Raw genomic sequence first — 16217 nt, forward strand, 5'->3', positions numbered from 1 at the left:
TTAGCGTTGGAAATAATGGAATTGCTGTGTTTCAGTTTTGTTTGAAGTTGGGTTTTGTTTCATTTTGGTGAGTGTGTTGTTTGTCTTGTGTTCCTGTGTTTCCCCTGTATCGTTGATTTTTGTCTGTGCCATAGTCCTGTGTTAATCAAGTTTCACCACATCTGGTCAGGTTTCTCCACGTCTGGTCAAGTTTCTCCACGTCTGGTCAACTTTCTCCACGACTGGTCAAGTTTCTCCACAACTACTCAAGTCTCCGCGTCTATCCAAGTCTGTCCACGTCTCCTAAGTCATGCCATGCCAAGTCTGTCCACATCATGCCCAGTCTGTCCACGTTCAGTCCAGTCATCTACTTGGTCCCAGTCAATAAAGTTATTCTCATTCCTGTCTGTCTCCTGGCCATGTTTCTCCGCCTTTGGGTCCCATTCACCACAGCCAAATTCCACGTACCATGACAGGTATCGACATGCTGCTTGTTTTAATGCAGTATCAGGGCCTCTCCCTCTGATATCGGAACAACACTAGTAGCTATTCAGAAAATTCTGTCCGCATATCTTGTAAAAAAAATTAAAAAAAATAAAATACAAGTACAAATTGTGACAGTGCATGAAAATAAAAGACTTACAGCAAGTTAATCTCTTGAACTGAAGCTATTGATCATTTTGCAATGATGCATTATTTCAACAGAACGTATTAATTTCACAGAACTGTAGCACAAAGGTGGTTTTATGAAGTAGACTTACTAATGCGTCTGAAACTTTGCATCTTTTGGTCTTTACAAGCTCATTAATATCTGGGGTCAAATCGTGATTAGCAGCTAATGTCTGAAAGTCGTCTGCGCACACTTCAGTTCTGTTCTGGAGTCTATGAGAGCTGACTTCGGGTGAATAGCCAACTAAATTCTGGACACAGTGGGTTCATCTGAAGTCCGTCACTGTTTTGACTTGAGCATTATTTTATAGGTTTTGGACAATTATTGTCATACTTAATACTGTCAAAAGGTTACATTTTTGTTGAGTAAAGGCATTCACACACCTCCTGACTGGAAAATTACGAGAATGCATGTATAATGTCAGTGCTCACATGATAACACATGGAAAATGCCCACTTTGAGTTGAGGCAGGCCGATAAAAGGGATAGAATCTGGAAGAATAGCAGATGCTTGTTGGAGGGTCTCCAGTGCACTGTAAAATCTTATGATGTTGCTCTTTGTTTAATACGAAATTGCACTCACTCTCGGCTTCTTTGACATCAAAAGAACTGGGAAAATGACCTTTTTATCCAGATCTGCATCCATCTGGCTTCCTTCCACTGTAGAAAATTGGAATAATTTTTGCAACAAACAAATTTAAGCATATGTGCTGTTTGGGAATGGGAATGCTGCTTTTATTCAAGAGTAGAATCCACACTATGCAGTTGTGAAAGAGAGAGACAGACAGAAACTGAGCGAAAGAGAGCAAGGGTGAGAGAGAGGAGCGAAAGGGGTGTAGGGAGAGAGGCGTGGTGCTTCTTTCCTGGCTCCTGACATACTTGCGCTCTCTTCTGCTGCACATGTGTTGGAAGCAGTGAGGAAGTGCAGAGCAGTCCCAACCCAAGTGAGTCACTTAGTCCATCATTGCGCCCGGAGAGACGCGCACACTCTCAACCAGCATCTGCACATCCACACTCTTTTATTTTGGGGCGCGAGCACTCCTCATGTAGACTCTTCATAATAAGAGGACCGTCTCCTGGGTTTACATTTTTGGAATATTCAGCCTCATGCTGAAGAGGGCAGATTGAAATTGAGGAGTCAGTCCAGCCTGAAGAAGAACATTTTATCCAGAAGAATGGCAGGATTTACTCCCATTTGCGTTCTCTTGTTGCTCCTTGCCACTTGGGTATCATCCAGCAGCAAGTCAAATGTGCCACGACTCAGACTCTCCTATAAAGGTACGTCTATCTATCTATCTATCTATCTATCTATCTATCTATCTATCCATCCATCCATCCATCCATCCATCCATGCAGGTGTCTGTCAGTATTAAGAATTAAAATATTTGAAGATAAATTTGGGATTTGAAGATAATTTGGAGGTAATTAAGGATGGTTGAGTAATATGCTGGTGTGTGGTTGAACATATATAAATAAAATGCAGTGTACCATGAGGATTCATCAACTGTGCCGTGGGAACTTGACTCATTCAAGTTGAAAACTATCTATTTACTTCAAATAATGAATGTTTGTTCATTTATGCATAGTGACTGGCAGAACACTTAAATGCTGTTCCACTAGATGGCAGAAGGTACAATTAAGGTGGACAGTATTCATTATTTTTTCCTAATACCTTTGACTCAATAAAGGTTGGGAGACTTTAATGTGCATTTTTGGCTTCTGTTTGCGAGGACTTCCTGCAGTGACGCTTTTACTGTACAGTTTAGAGGAGGGTGGCGTGCTTGTTGGATGAGAGCTGGAGGTGATTTGGCGAAGGTTCGCTCTTCTGCGGGATGTGATTGTCTCATTATTAGGATTTATTCACAGCGGCGGGCAAACACCCGAAGAGGATGTTGGCTAATTTATGAAGTGTGATGAGGGACTGTAAAATAACTCCAAACTAAATACCCAGCTCATTTCTTCCACACAAGCAACTATTTTCAGTGTTGTCTTTACGGGTGTTCGTTGTGTGATTGCTGAGAGTCAAATGGTCAATCCTAGTTTGCTCCATTGTTCATAACCAGTTTTATGCATGTAATACTGTGCGTCAATGCTGAGATTTAGAACTTGTGTGAATGCTGAATATTAATTTAAGCACCGTACTATTCTGTGTCAAAATAAGTGATTAATTGACTGAATAATTAAATAATTCATCATGAATAAAATAACTTATTTTTTGGTCCCTCAAAAATGACTTGCTTATGAATTACAGGCAGAACAATTGCCTGGTATACATTATTTTTTCCTGGATTTGCATTTGTCTCATCTTGTAATGTTAATTTTATAATATCAGCTGATTAAATGAGCTAGTCTATTGATCGATAAGTCTCTTGTCAATATAAGATCAATACTGTATTAGCGTAAATATATGTATGTATGAATGTTTCAAAACGGAGTTTACTGTTAAAAAAAAAATAGAAATAGTGAACGCTGCATTTGCATTCATTTGGCTTTTGTTGTAAGTACTAGAAATCAAACATTCATATATTTGCTAAAAGCATTTATGTGAATGCTGAGGCCCATTGCTCATACTTTGTGTGAATGCGGAGAATCAAATATTCTTACTGATGACTTCTGACCCGAATTAGATTTGTTGCCTAAATTGTCAAAATAAACAGTTTTGAGCCAAAATAGCATCATTTATCATGTGACATTTGTCATGGTCAGGACAGTTTAGTTTTATATTTCTTGGTCTAAACACAGCAGAAAGTAAAGTACTGCACTCTGACGTCATACAGCTCGTTCAATTTCGGTGTGGAAGAGCTGCGATTGAAGCTGAGCCAGCAGGACCTCTCTTAGGTGCAACATCTGCTGACCTCTCAAATGGACAAGAATTTCAACACATTCCGCATTTTGTTCACTTTTCACTTCCTGTATAGGTGGAATAGCCAGCTGTCTATGTGTTGTATTGTATGTGTCAAACCCTTTGTCCTCTAATCTAAGGATCTAATCTAAACCTGCTTTTGGCCATTACTCATTTAGCTGTCTTATGATAAGCGTGCAGAAGATGGTGCATGTGTGCACTTGTTTTTGTTTTCAAGGGCTGTTGACTTAGTTGTTGCCAAGCCGAGCTCTTTGTTTGCTTCCAGTCAGGACAGAGTGGGTGTGTATAGTCTTCATCGGCGATAGTTATCACACAGGATTTCCTTCAGTTCCGTGCCGTGATTTCAGGAGAACAGTCACGTCGTCTTCCTGTCGGAGGGACTGTGACGGCCGCACTCAGGGGGACGAGGAAAACCTGTGTGAACAATTCTTTAAAAAAATTAGGCTTCAGGCTTTTTAATGCTTCTCCCAGTTGGTTTACTGTCATACTAAACATAAAACCAAAAGAATCACCTGTTGTGTATGGACCAGTTTCATGCAATTGTATCTGATTGCAGACCGCAGAACGGAACACTACGCCCCCAAGCACGGAACACTCCTCCCCCAGCGGAACACTACGCCCCCGAAGGCTACGGGTAGTCTTAGAGGACAAAAATCGAAACAATACGCCCCTCAAACACGGAACACTCCTCCCCCAGCGGAACACTCCTCCCCCGCATGCAAAAGTCGAAACTTTATAGCAAAAATCACACAAACGTACCACATACGAAACAGACTATTTAGAAACAGAATAGTAACTTAATGCAATTAATGGCACGACAAACTAAACTTTATTGCAACAAACACACAAACGTAGCACATAAGAAAAAGACTATTTCCACAAAATTATGAGGTGGAAATAGTATTTTAAAGCTGGTTTAATTGTGATATACATACAAAATGTTATTTTTTGTTAGCCATCTTTAAAATATATTTTTCCATAAAGGCCTACAACAAGCAATACTAGGTGGTATATTTATGACAAAAAGTAGCCTACTTCATCATTTTTCACAAAATTCCTCTCCAAACATGATTTTATGATACATGTAAGCATTATGTAATGTACATGCTTCTGTAACTTGAAATAACCACTCCCATTTTTTTTGTTTTCCAAATCACATTTATTTTGTGACATCAATTTATGCAGTTGCTGCAGCGTCTGTGAATGTTGTAATCTGAATAAAAACCAATGAGTTCTCCTCTTTTTCCATGTCCCCAGAACCCTTTATATTCTTTAAATATAGAATTGCATTGGATGCAAGGGGTGAGGCAATAGGGAATCCTGTACATCTTTTTAAAATCGGGTGAAAATGCACTCCAGTTGACGACACCTGGTAGATAGATAGACATACAGACAGACAGTCAAGTCATCTTATGTATATAGTGCTTTCAAACAACCTTAGCTGTCACATACATAGATAGATAGATAGACAGACAGACAGACAGATAGATAGATAGATAGACAGACAGATAGATAGACAGACAATTTTTTTTTTGTCCACCCATCCATTATCTTAACCACTTATCCTCATGATCCCCACTCCCTCACAACTTACTGTCTAGCCACTGAAAATGTGCTTCTCTACGAAATGATTCATATCTGATGATCATCCAGAATCGGGTGCATGTCAGGGCCAGCACGTGGATTGCGCCTTCGCCATCATTGAGGACAGCAAGAATCAGGATGGATCGTAAAATCTCCTCTGGTAGCTGTGAACATAACCGCATAAACTAAAAATAGACTGGTCTTCATCATCAATATGATCATCATTATCTTCTTCGAACAAGAGTAGTGCAATGAAGAATTCCTTATCAGCATGTTTTTGTAGCTTTCACATAATTTGTTTAAATTGTATAAATGTCAGAGCCACATGATTCTCTGATAAAGATGGAATATTAAAGTCTCTACTGTGTAGTTCTGTTTGACTAGCCAGTGAGTGTATATCATCAGTTCATAACTGTGCTTCACCTCCTAAATTTAAAATACATATATAAAAATTGTTGCATGCATGCCAGACAGATGGAAGCGACCACTCTCTCTGCAGAAGGCTTCTTGACCTTGGTTGCTGACATCTGACGTTCCTCCTTAAGTTCAAGGGAATGGGATTAATTATATGTTTTGGACATGTATACACTACAATGACAATTTGCATAGATTAATTGGGGTTTGGAAAATTCTGTCCATTATTCTTACCTTGGCATTCTCATCTATTTTCCTCTTTCTGGAAATGCGAGCCAGCCTTATTTCTGTGCATTAGGTTAGAAAAAGCTTTTCAAATTTGAAAGGTCTTTCTTTAAAAGTCTGTGTCATTTGTTTAATTGTAATTTTCTATGTAGAGTACTAGTGGCATCCATTACTTGCCATCAGTATCAGTGAGTACTTTTTAGGTTGTACCGAAATGTATTCATCCTTCACAAAACTAACAATACATTCTTTTTCATATTTATATAAATTGCTTACCATGGCAACTAAGAAAGAATTGCCATATTGACAAAATTTAAATAGATTATAGTGGACTTCAAACTACAACATACCTTCATGACAAATTGCCGTCTTATCATGAGTTTGCAGATGTGCCACAACATATGCAAACTCTCCACCTTTGGCACAAATGGTTCAAGCCTTCCAAAATGGGTGCTGGTAGGTGTCCATCTTTATAGACGGTTCGATGAAGCTGAGTGCAAATTAGAACACATTTTATTTTCATAAATCTTTTGTCATCCGACTGTAGAATTGGCCAATTACAATCCAAAAACTGTCATGTTTTGGTTTGGTGGGGGTGGGTTTTTGTTGTCTTTTGGTCGTTTGTCATGTGTTCCTTGTTTCTTCCCTTGTCCCGTTATGTCAAACCACGTCCACCTGAGTGTTTCTTCCCTTCCCAGTGTATCCACCAATCAGCTTCCCCTGCCACTTGTGTCTTACCCAGCTGTGTCTAGTCATTGTCATTAGCCTGTGTGTATTTAGTCCCCTGTTTTCCGTTCGGTTCTTGTGGAGTCATAGTATCTGTTGTGCCTGTTGTTGTCCCTGTGTTCCATGCCATGTCATGCCTTGTGTTTGTTTTTTGATCTTGTTAATTTTTTCATAGTACCTTGTTTATAGTTTTTGTTAATTAAATCCCCTTTTTTTTACCTGCATCCTTGCCTTGCCCTGTTTTTTGGTTGCCTCCTGCATTTGGGTCCTGCCTCCAACACCCCCACTCCCCGTGACAGAATGACTCCACCAGAACTGGACCCAGCAGGGGCAATGGCGGAATTGGAGACCTGGCAGAGGCTTGAAGACATCGCCCGAGTCATTGCAGAGATAAAAGAGTTGATGGCTTTGGACCGTGGCGACTGGAGTGATGGGTCGGACTGGCCTCAGAACCCCGAACCTCGTCTGCTGCAGCCTCTCGCCCCTGAACCTCGTCTGCTGCAGCCTCTCGCTCCGGAACCTCGTCTGCTGCCGCCGCAGCCCCCGGCCGCTTCGCCTGTGCCGCTGACGCCGCAGCCCCCGGCCGCTTCGCCTGTGCCGCTGCCGCCGCAGCCCCAGGCCGCTTCGCCTGTGCCGCTGCCGCCGCAGCCCCCGGCCGCTTCGCCTGTGCCGCTGCCGCCGCAGCCCCCGGCCGCTTCGCCTGTGCCGCTGCCGCCGCAGCCCCCGGCCGCTTCGCCTGTGCCGCTGCCGCCGCAGCCCCCGGCCGCTTCGCCTGTGCCGCTGCCGCCGCAGCCCCCGGCCGCTGCGCCTGTGCCGCTGCCGCCGCAGCCCCCGGCCGCTTCGCCTGTGCCGCTGCCGCCGCAGCCCCCGGCCGCTTCGCCTGGGCCGCTGCCGCCGCAGCCCCTGGCCGCTTCGCCTGGGCCGCTGCCGCCGCAGCCCCTGGCCGCTTCGCCTGTGCCGCTGCCGCCGCAGCCCCTGGCCGCTTCGCCTGTGCCGCTGCCGCCGCAGCCCCTGGCCGCTTCGCCTGTGCCGCTGCCGCCGCAGCCCCTGGCCGCTTCGCCTGGGCCGCTGCCGCCGCAGCCCCTGGCCGCTTCGCCTGGGCCGCTGCCGCCGCAGCCCCTGGCCGCTTCGCCTGGGCCGCTGCCGCCGCAGCCCCTGGCCGCTTCGCCTGGGCCGCTACCTCCTGTTCCTCGTCAGGCGGCGCATGGAATGCGGCCGCCACCTCCTGTTCCTCGTCAGGCGGCGCATGGATTGCGGCCGCCACCTCGTGTTCCTCGTCAGGCGGCGCATGGATTGCGGCCGCCACCTCGTGTTCCTCGTCAGGCGGCGCATGGATTGCGGCCGCCACCTCTTGTTCCTCGTCCGGCGGCGCCCGGCCAGCGTCCGCCATCGCCTGCACCAGTTCCGGCGGCGCCCGGCCAGCGGCCGCCTCCTGCTCCTCATCTGGCGGCGCCCGGCCAGCGTCCGCCATCGCCTGCACCAGTTCCGGCGGCGCCCGGCCAGCGGCCGCCTCCTGCTCCTCATCTGGCGGCGAACACCCCGCCGCCACCTCTGCTCCTTGTCGGGCGTCGAGGACGCCCTCCTGACTGGCCCCGCTGGGACTCTCTTGTCGGGCGTCGAGGACGCCCTCCTGAACTGCTTTTTGTCTGGGACGGATGGGTGGGCCGTGTGCCCTCCTCCGTGCCCCCTTCCGCCCGCCCTTGTTTTTGGACTTTTTATGTTGGACGTCTGGGAGCCGTCCCTTGAGGGGGGGGGTTATGTCATGTTTTGGTTTGGTGGGGGTGGGTTTTTGTTGTCTTTTGGTCGTTTGTCATGTGTTCCTTGTTTCTTCCCTTGTCCCGTTATGTCAAACCACGTCCACCTGAGTGTTTCTTCCCTTCCCAGTGTATCCACCAATCAGCTTCCCCTGCCACTTGTGTCTTACCCAGCTGTGTCTAGTCATTGTCATTAGCCTGTGTGTATTTAGTCCCCTGTTTTCCGTTCGGTTCTTGTGGAGTCATAGTATCTGTTGTGCCTGTTGTTGTCCCTGTGTTCCATGCCATGTCATGCCTTGTGTTTGTTTTTTGATCTTGTTAATTTTTTCATAGTACCTTGTTTATAGTTTTTGTTAATTAAATCCCCTTTTTTTTACCTGCATCCCTGCCTTGCCCTGTTTTTTGGTTGCCTCCTGCATTTGGGTCCTGCCACCAACACCCCACTTTCGTGACAAAAACATACCAACATAAATACAAAAAACTGGACTCATGTAAAGATTTCTTAACGTTCATGCCACAACAGAGTAAAATTATGTTATTATTCAAATCCCATCGATACATTAATGGTAATTAATTACGTAGCTACGCTATACAGGCCTATCTGCTGCAAATATGTGATGTATTGGGCTTACACCATTTTGCATTACGTACAGCGTCACGGTGGATTCCCCATTTGCAAGTTACTACTTTTAGGTCATCATATTGTACGGTACACAGGTTCAAACTATTGTTCCATGTAAAATAACAATTGGAATCCAACGCTAGAGATATGGAAGAATAACGCTGTGTTCCACTAAATCATTTCAATTCATTTTTCAAACTTTCTGTGCGGGAAACGAACTTTTCTTTAGCGACCTATGTGCTAATGTTCATTAAATAAAATACATGTCCACTTACTTTATGCTCCCGACTCGTCATTTTACAAATTATTTCGTGTCGTCCCCGGGAACTTTTTGAGAACTAAGAGGTTGTGATAATGGATGGAATGATTTCGTTTCGTCGTTCTCGTGGCGACCGCAAACTGCAGAGAAGTTGAGAACAACACTACTGGATCACGACAGCAGCGTCACTTTCCGTCAATCAAGAGCATATGGGCGTTCCGTTCCGTGGGCGTTCCGTTCCGTGGGCGTTCCGTTCCCAGTCTGCGGTCTGCAATCAGACCCTTCTCGTTTCATGTGACGTAGTCATGGAGCTGCGCGCGCAACTCGGAGGCAGAAAACTGAGCTACCTTCCCCCTTCCTTTGTGTTAGCTAACAAAACAATGCCGTCGTCGTGCAGTGCCGTGGGTTGTCAGAACAGAAAGAGTACACACAGTGATTTAACGTTTTATAGAATTCCTGCTGGTAAACACTCCTTTAAGAAAAACCGGCGAAAGTTATGGCTACAAGCTTTACGACGTGAGAACTGGACGGAGGAGGAAATTAGGAATGCTCGTCTTTGCAGCGCTCACTTCATATCCGGTAAGTTCTTTAGTTCTACTGTTTTCAGCAAAAGAGCATGATGTTAATTTAGTATAACAAACACCTTTGTGAAAAATGATTGAAAGCACAAGTGAAGCTATTTTGTACAGTCAAACGCGTTTATTATTTTGGGCGAGAAGTAGACTAACTTAATGTGAAACAATCACAAACTATCCGTGAATGGCTTAAAAACAAAAAAAAAGGGCATGCCTCCACCCACAAAATCATTTTATTTTATTGTATTTTTTACAGGAAAGGCCTCACTGGAACATGGCAATCCAGACTTTGCTCCGTCAATATTTTCATATACAGCAGCTGCTGCAAGTGGACACTCAAAACTCTCAAGGTAGAACTATGAAGCCAGCAGAATCAGATAAAATTTGTCTAAAGGGAAATTTGAATGAAATTATTGTCCGTGGGTATGATTGTGATGTTGTTTGTCTACCTGTAAGTGGTTCAGAAAATGGATGGATGGACAGACATGAAATATATATATATATATATATATATATATATATATATATATATTACAGGCCAAAAGTTTGGACACACTGTCTCATTGAATACATTTACTTTATTTTCATGACTATGTACCGGTACATTGTAGATTCTCACTGAAGGCATCACAACTTTGACAACTAACAAACACGTGGAATTGTGTACTTAACAAAAAAGGGGAAAATAATAAAAATAAGTACATAAATAAATACAATAAATGGATTTACACCTTTTTTGTGAAGTACATAACTCCACATCAGTTCATACATAGTTTTGATTCCTTCAGTGAGAATCTACAAAGTAACCAGTCATGAATACAGTAAAACAAATGCATTGACGAGGAACGTGTGTCCAAACATTTGGCCTCTACTGTACATATATATGAACACCAAAATTCAAATACTTGTATTGGTGTATGACCTTTTTTTTCTTTAGACACACACACACACACAGCTATATACCTATAAATAAATGAATACGTACACTTGTATGTTTTTGACAGATATCAACGGAAAACGAGGCGGCAGGAAACAAAAGTCACACGGGAGCCTGACCATGAAGGAATGGATACTATGACAGCTGCAGAAAGTCTATTGAGCCTTCATTCACAAGTCACTGGTAAGTAGTCTGCTAATCTGTATTTAGATCTCATTATAATTTTAATAATATATGATATTGAAATGTATATTTGCAGATCCCAAAGATTCTGGCTGGCATGAAGTTGATGAATTCGGCTGGCAGCCAACCATCTTCCCCTTTGCTGCAAAACCAGGACCAAGGGATGCTGCAGCAGAGCTGAATTCCCACCTGCCAGCTGACATCCTGGAGCTCTTCATCACGGATTAACTTCTCCAGCACATCGTTCATCATACCAACCTCTACGCAAATCAGTCCATGCAGAAGCAGACTGACAAAAACTGTTGCGCACGTGTAAATAGTTTGCAAAGTTTTCCAAATTGTTTGTGCGGATTGCTACTGTTGCATGGAAATAAACTATTTTGCAATCAAAAAACATTTTTTATTGTTGGGGTTTTATAGAAGTGTTTTATAGAAGTTTAGGTGTTTGTAGAATCACTCATGCAAAAAAAAAAAGTGCCAAATTCACTAGAGTGCATGAAATAACATCGTTTCACAAAAAGCTTGATTTCTCCGTATTTTGGAAGAAAATAGAGGATTTGGGTGAAACGAAGCTGTTTTCTATTGTTGATTACTGAAGATCCGAATAAGGTAGAAACAAACTTTTTTTTTAGATGAAAGATGAGACTTCAATCTTTCATTTGGTAGTATCCGCGTTTCCATAGTCCTAACACAACATTTTCTGCGGAGCTTGAAAGATCGGTAAAATTCTGTAAATCAGCTGGCACTATGGGGTTACCTTTTCCGAAAATGGCTGGCAGTCAAAGAGTTAAACAAGTCAGTTCACTGAATGTACATGCAATTTTTTTTTTTTTTTTTTTTTTTTTTAAATGCCATACACAAATTGTTCTGGAATATTAGTAAAGCATGAGGAAAGACTGGAAATAACAATTTGAGTCACCATAATAAAAACTACATCTTGTTTAATCGCCATTTTCATATTTTTAACTGTCACACGTGAAAAAAAAAAAAAGTCAAACATTTAACAATACAATACAATACAAAATACTCTCCTTTGCCTATAAAAAGTGATGACTTTTCTGACTTGTTCCTTTAATACTCATTAAATGAGATTTCTTGTTATGTATTGACACTTTGTGTGAAGGCGGTTTAAACTATAGTTATTTTCTTGGCAAACTTAGAGAGAGAAAAAGGTGCCCAAGATTGTCAATAAGTTCATTTTCCCCACTTTGAAGTAGCCATGATGAACAGTCTTTTAGTTCATTCTGGAAATGTATTTCTTTTTGCTAGCTTCTTGTAGAATGGAGGAAGAACCTCTGCCTATAACATTATTATTACTGGACAAATGCTTCCTGAGCTCTTCACCTTTAACACTACAGGTTACACACTTTTAATAATTTCCGCCTTGACTGGAGTCTGCTTAGCTCAGTATGACTTTCTTGCCTCACCTCTGGGGGAGGAGTCCATCCTTCAATCTCTCCTTGTGCTTATGACAACCCGCAATAGCCTACAGGGTTGTTTGTATTCCCGGGAGCATTAGGAAGTAATTTAGTGACAGGAAAAGGTGTCATTATCTCGCTTCTTCCTCCCAATCAAGATGTTCACATGGAAGTCACATCTAGCACCTAGTGGACAAAGTCATAAGGAACAAAACAAAGGCGAAAAATCATTATTGCGCTTACTTGAAAAGACCCATTGCAGGATCTGTAGGCAAGCTATCACATGATCTGTGGCTATCGCAACCAGTGTTGCCGGTAACGCGTTACTAAAAAAAATTTGTTTTCCAAAGTAACTAGTAGTCTAACGCGTTACTTTATTCTACAAAGTAGTCTGATTAAAGTTACTATCCAGAGATTCAATGCATTACTCCACATTTTCATGAAGAAGGCAAAATATCTCACTGTTGTAACAGTCACAAACACCTGCCGCTAACTACGAAGATAAGGCGGAAGTCATTGATCACCACATTGAATTCAGCCATGGTCTGGTCGTGAATGGTTTGCACATTCAAAACAAAAGTGATGATACTTTTACTACTAGTTTTATTAACCAACAGGCACACAACGCAACAAAAAAAGTGTAAATTATGGACCATAAAAGTGGTAAAAAAAAAACAATTTATTTCCATCCTCAACTGGTCCGTGAAGCACTATGGGATAGGGCATCTCCGCCCTCTCGTCAGGGGGAGTGACGTCAGACAAGTCACGTTTTCAGTAAGGGTGGAACAAAAAAACGATTGACCGAACCATCGTTAGTCAAGGGGAGCTAAACGACCGTATTGGTAGCAGACTTGTCAACCGATACAAAATCCGCCGGGAATCCTTAGATACATTGCTTGTAAAGCTGTGGACCGGATATCGCGTGGCTGTGAATCGGTTGTGAGTGAGACTTTATGGTTTTCATAATGTAGCCCATTTAATCCCCATGTAATATAGAGGGCCCCAGATTCGTTTAATTATATTTTAGGTTGAGTTTTAAAGTAATTCTGTACCTATTACCAGGTTGAGACAACAACTATTTGTTAGAGTAAATAGACAAGACACCCAAATATCAAACATCAAAGATGTTTAGTTGTGAAAATTTGCGAGAGAAAGAAGAAGAAAAATACAAATGACGTTATCTAATGGCATAGAAACACAGCTCTTAATAAATTGTACCACTTTTATGCAAAAAAAGAAAAAAACTTCCCAAAAGACTTCAGCTTCCTTAATTGTACCAAAACAAAAACTATTTTACAATCTAAGCCGGCATAAAAACAAACCAACCCCAAAGAAACGTTGCAGGCCTGGTTGGTTCTTCGTGCACAAATAGTTTAGATGTCGTACTCACAGTTCTGGTGAGAGATGGAGATGGTGTGCTCCACGGAGGGGGAAAGAAAAAGGAGAAGAATTGGCAAATAAGAATGTCAGGGAAAAAAGAAAGGGGCAGAGATGAAGGGGTTGCGCTTCACTCGTTAGCACAAACGGAGATATGCGAGGCACGGTGCGAAGAATCAGCTCTCAGTCCAAGCCAGTAGCAGAAAACGGGCTCTCCAGACGTCCAGCAGAGTGCTTTCCAGACTGCTCACAACTGACCACGATTGCTCCTCTTAGGCATCCCAGTATGTACAAACATCCAGTAAAACGAGTAGTTTGTCCCGATGTAGTGTACAACAAGCTCACACAGCTCGGTGAAACAGCTTCACTCCGGCAGGTGTTCAAGCATTCTCATCTCACGTCCACTGCAACAACCGAGCCCAGTTGTAATAAGACCCGCCCCTTCGATCTCAACATACTGACATTGGCTGAACTTGACACTTACCCAATGACAATAGAGAATAAAGATGAGTGACAGTTTACATAAAGTTAGGTTGCATTTATCGCTGAAAAATAACTATTACAGTAGGAAATATACATAAACGAAACAAATAAGGAACTCACATACGTATTTGTAACAACAATTATTTTCTATTATTTATTTATCAACTATTTCTTAACACTTTAAATCAATATACACTGGGCTACACCAACAATAGCAAGAGTTCTGTGCCGTGCTCTGCTTGTTTTGTTTACATTTCAGTAGCATCACTATTCAAGCTACTTCCGTGTTTACAGAGAGCTAGCAAAGTAGCGCTCAGAGACGCTTCATTCCCCGGATGTTGTAAACATAATGCAAAGACGTTACGCACCTTTTTTGGGGGGGGGGGGGGCGACCGTCAACGCCGTGCTTGCGACACGGCGCGCGCGCGCACAACGAGTGAAAACATGCAACTGGAGACAGTTAGCAGAAGCCGGTGCCGTACATCTCGGTATTTCCCATGGCTATCGAGTCCTCTCGGTACACTTGTATGTCCCGGGCAGGTGTTCTGACAAACCAGCATACCCGTCGAAGTAGCATACCTCACACATCTGTGCACGCGCTACGCATGCGCAATAGGCAATTACATCATCACGCTGTCGAACTCGTCGGAGCAGCATACCTCGACTGACAAGTAAGTAAAAGTATGCAATATTATTTAGAACTGCATTTTACTTCGTTTTGTAATTATTTTATATAGTTAAAGTATTTTATTCAGAGAGTAAGTTTTGTTCTGCAGTTAGCGTCGTGGATCACTGTGCGTTATTATTATGGCACAGTGACCGTTAGATGCTTGTACTACACTTATTCAAAAACAATTTTGGGGCTTCACTAATGTGTGTTTTTTCTTCTTATTTTAAGGTGCAATGTGAATTCTGTCTGCAGTGGACACATGCTGAATGTGCAGAATAACGTTTTTAAGTGTAAAAAAAAATGCAACTTAAATTGCTGACTTGCTACAGCCATCGCAATTTGGAATCTTTTGAGACATAGGTTGTGTAGTTTTTGTCACTTGATGTTTTTGTACTTTTAGCAAACTGGCAACGTGTATTGTAGTTTGTACATAAAATATGTTTCATCGTCCTGCATCGGTTTTCATTTTGAATTCAACAATAAAGCTCATTTTTTTCGAGTCTTCTCAAATGTTTCTTTCAAAATTAAGCAATGGTGTTCCAACTGGCAAATTCTCTCACAGCCTGCAATTTTCTGTCATGTAGACAACTATCATACATAATGGGTATCGCTGGAGCCAATATTTTGTTGTTTGATTATAATGTTGCCTTTTACACTAATTAGAAATGACAATTGTGTCACCTAGTGGGCAGTTCGTGTGCAAGTCATTATACTGTGCATTCAGCCTCAGTTTGGTGAGGAAACTGTCATCCGCGCCTGCATATGGTTTTTGTTTGATTTATTGACAACAGTTTGTTTTGATATATAAAAATGTTTTCGTATGACGACCCTGTGCACATAATAGCCTACACCTGAACGCAGCAGTCAGCAAAATGAACACAACGGAATGAGACGCGAAGACTTAAATCATCTAAAAATACAGAAATTCATGCAAATCGTTTGTGGGAGCGCGTTGGCATATTGTCCTCTGAAGTTTTAATGTGGCTCTATAGTTGGCCTTATTTTTTCTTGACTAGTAAACTAAGGCAACAATGTGCTGTGGGTGCCCATTTCAGCCATCAAAACAGCATACCGATGTTACAATCAGCCGTCAGAACAGCACGCTCGTGTTAAAACTAACTATAGCCTACATATGCTTCTTTGGTAGCTCTAGTGTTTTTAATATGCATCTTGTTTAGCCTAATTGCAGTGTATTATTATCATTTACGGGATCGTCGTAACGTAGGAATGCTATTCTGACTACGTATGCTAGCCCGATAGAGGCAGCTGTCAGATCAGCATACGGGTATGCTGATCCGACGAGGTATGCTGATCCGACAGAACACCGGCGTTGGTACTGCGCGCGAGCCAAAAAGAATAACTCCCGTGACGATCCAATGCATGGATTCAAACGACACAGGTATGTCCCACAGCCAACACACCAGCTATGCTAAAAGCACACTGCAAGTATCTCATTTCTCAGTTTGTGGCTCCCTGTCA

General features: G+C 42.6%; 1 protein-coding gene across 2 annotated transcripts in view; it reads left to right on the forward strand.

The window, feature by feature from the left end:
- Positions 1-1510: 1510 nt before the first annotated feature.
- The window catches only part of sema3bl (sema domain, immunoglobulin domain (Ig), short basic domain, secreted, (semaphorin) 3bl), a 95360-nt gene continuing 80653 nt past the window's right edge, over positions 1511-16217 (forward strand). For both annotated transcript variants that reach the window (XM_077515167.1, XM_077515168.1), the window contains exon 1: positions 1511-1926. In XM_077515167.1, coding sequence (XP_077371293.1) covers positions 1824-1926 — 103 coding nt within the window. In that variant the 5' untranslated portion in view covers positions 1511-1823. The remainder of the gene's footprint in view (positions 1927-16217) is intronic.

The sequence above is a fragment of the Festucalex cinctus genome, chromosome 2 (genome assembly GCF_051991245.1).
Source record: "Festucalex cinctus isolate MCC-2025b chromosome 2, RoL_Fcin_1.0, whole genome shotgun sequence".
NCBI lineage: Eukaryota > Metazoa > Chordata > Actinopteri > Syngnathiformes > Syngnathidae > Festucalex > Festucalex cinctus.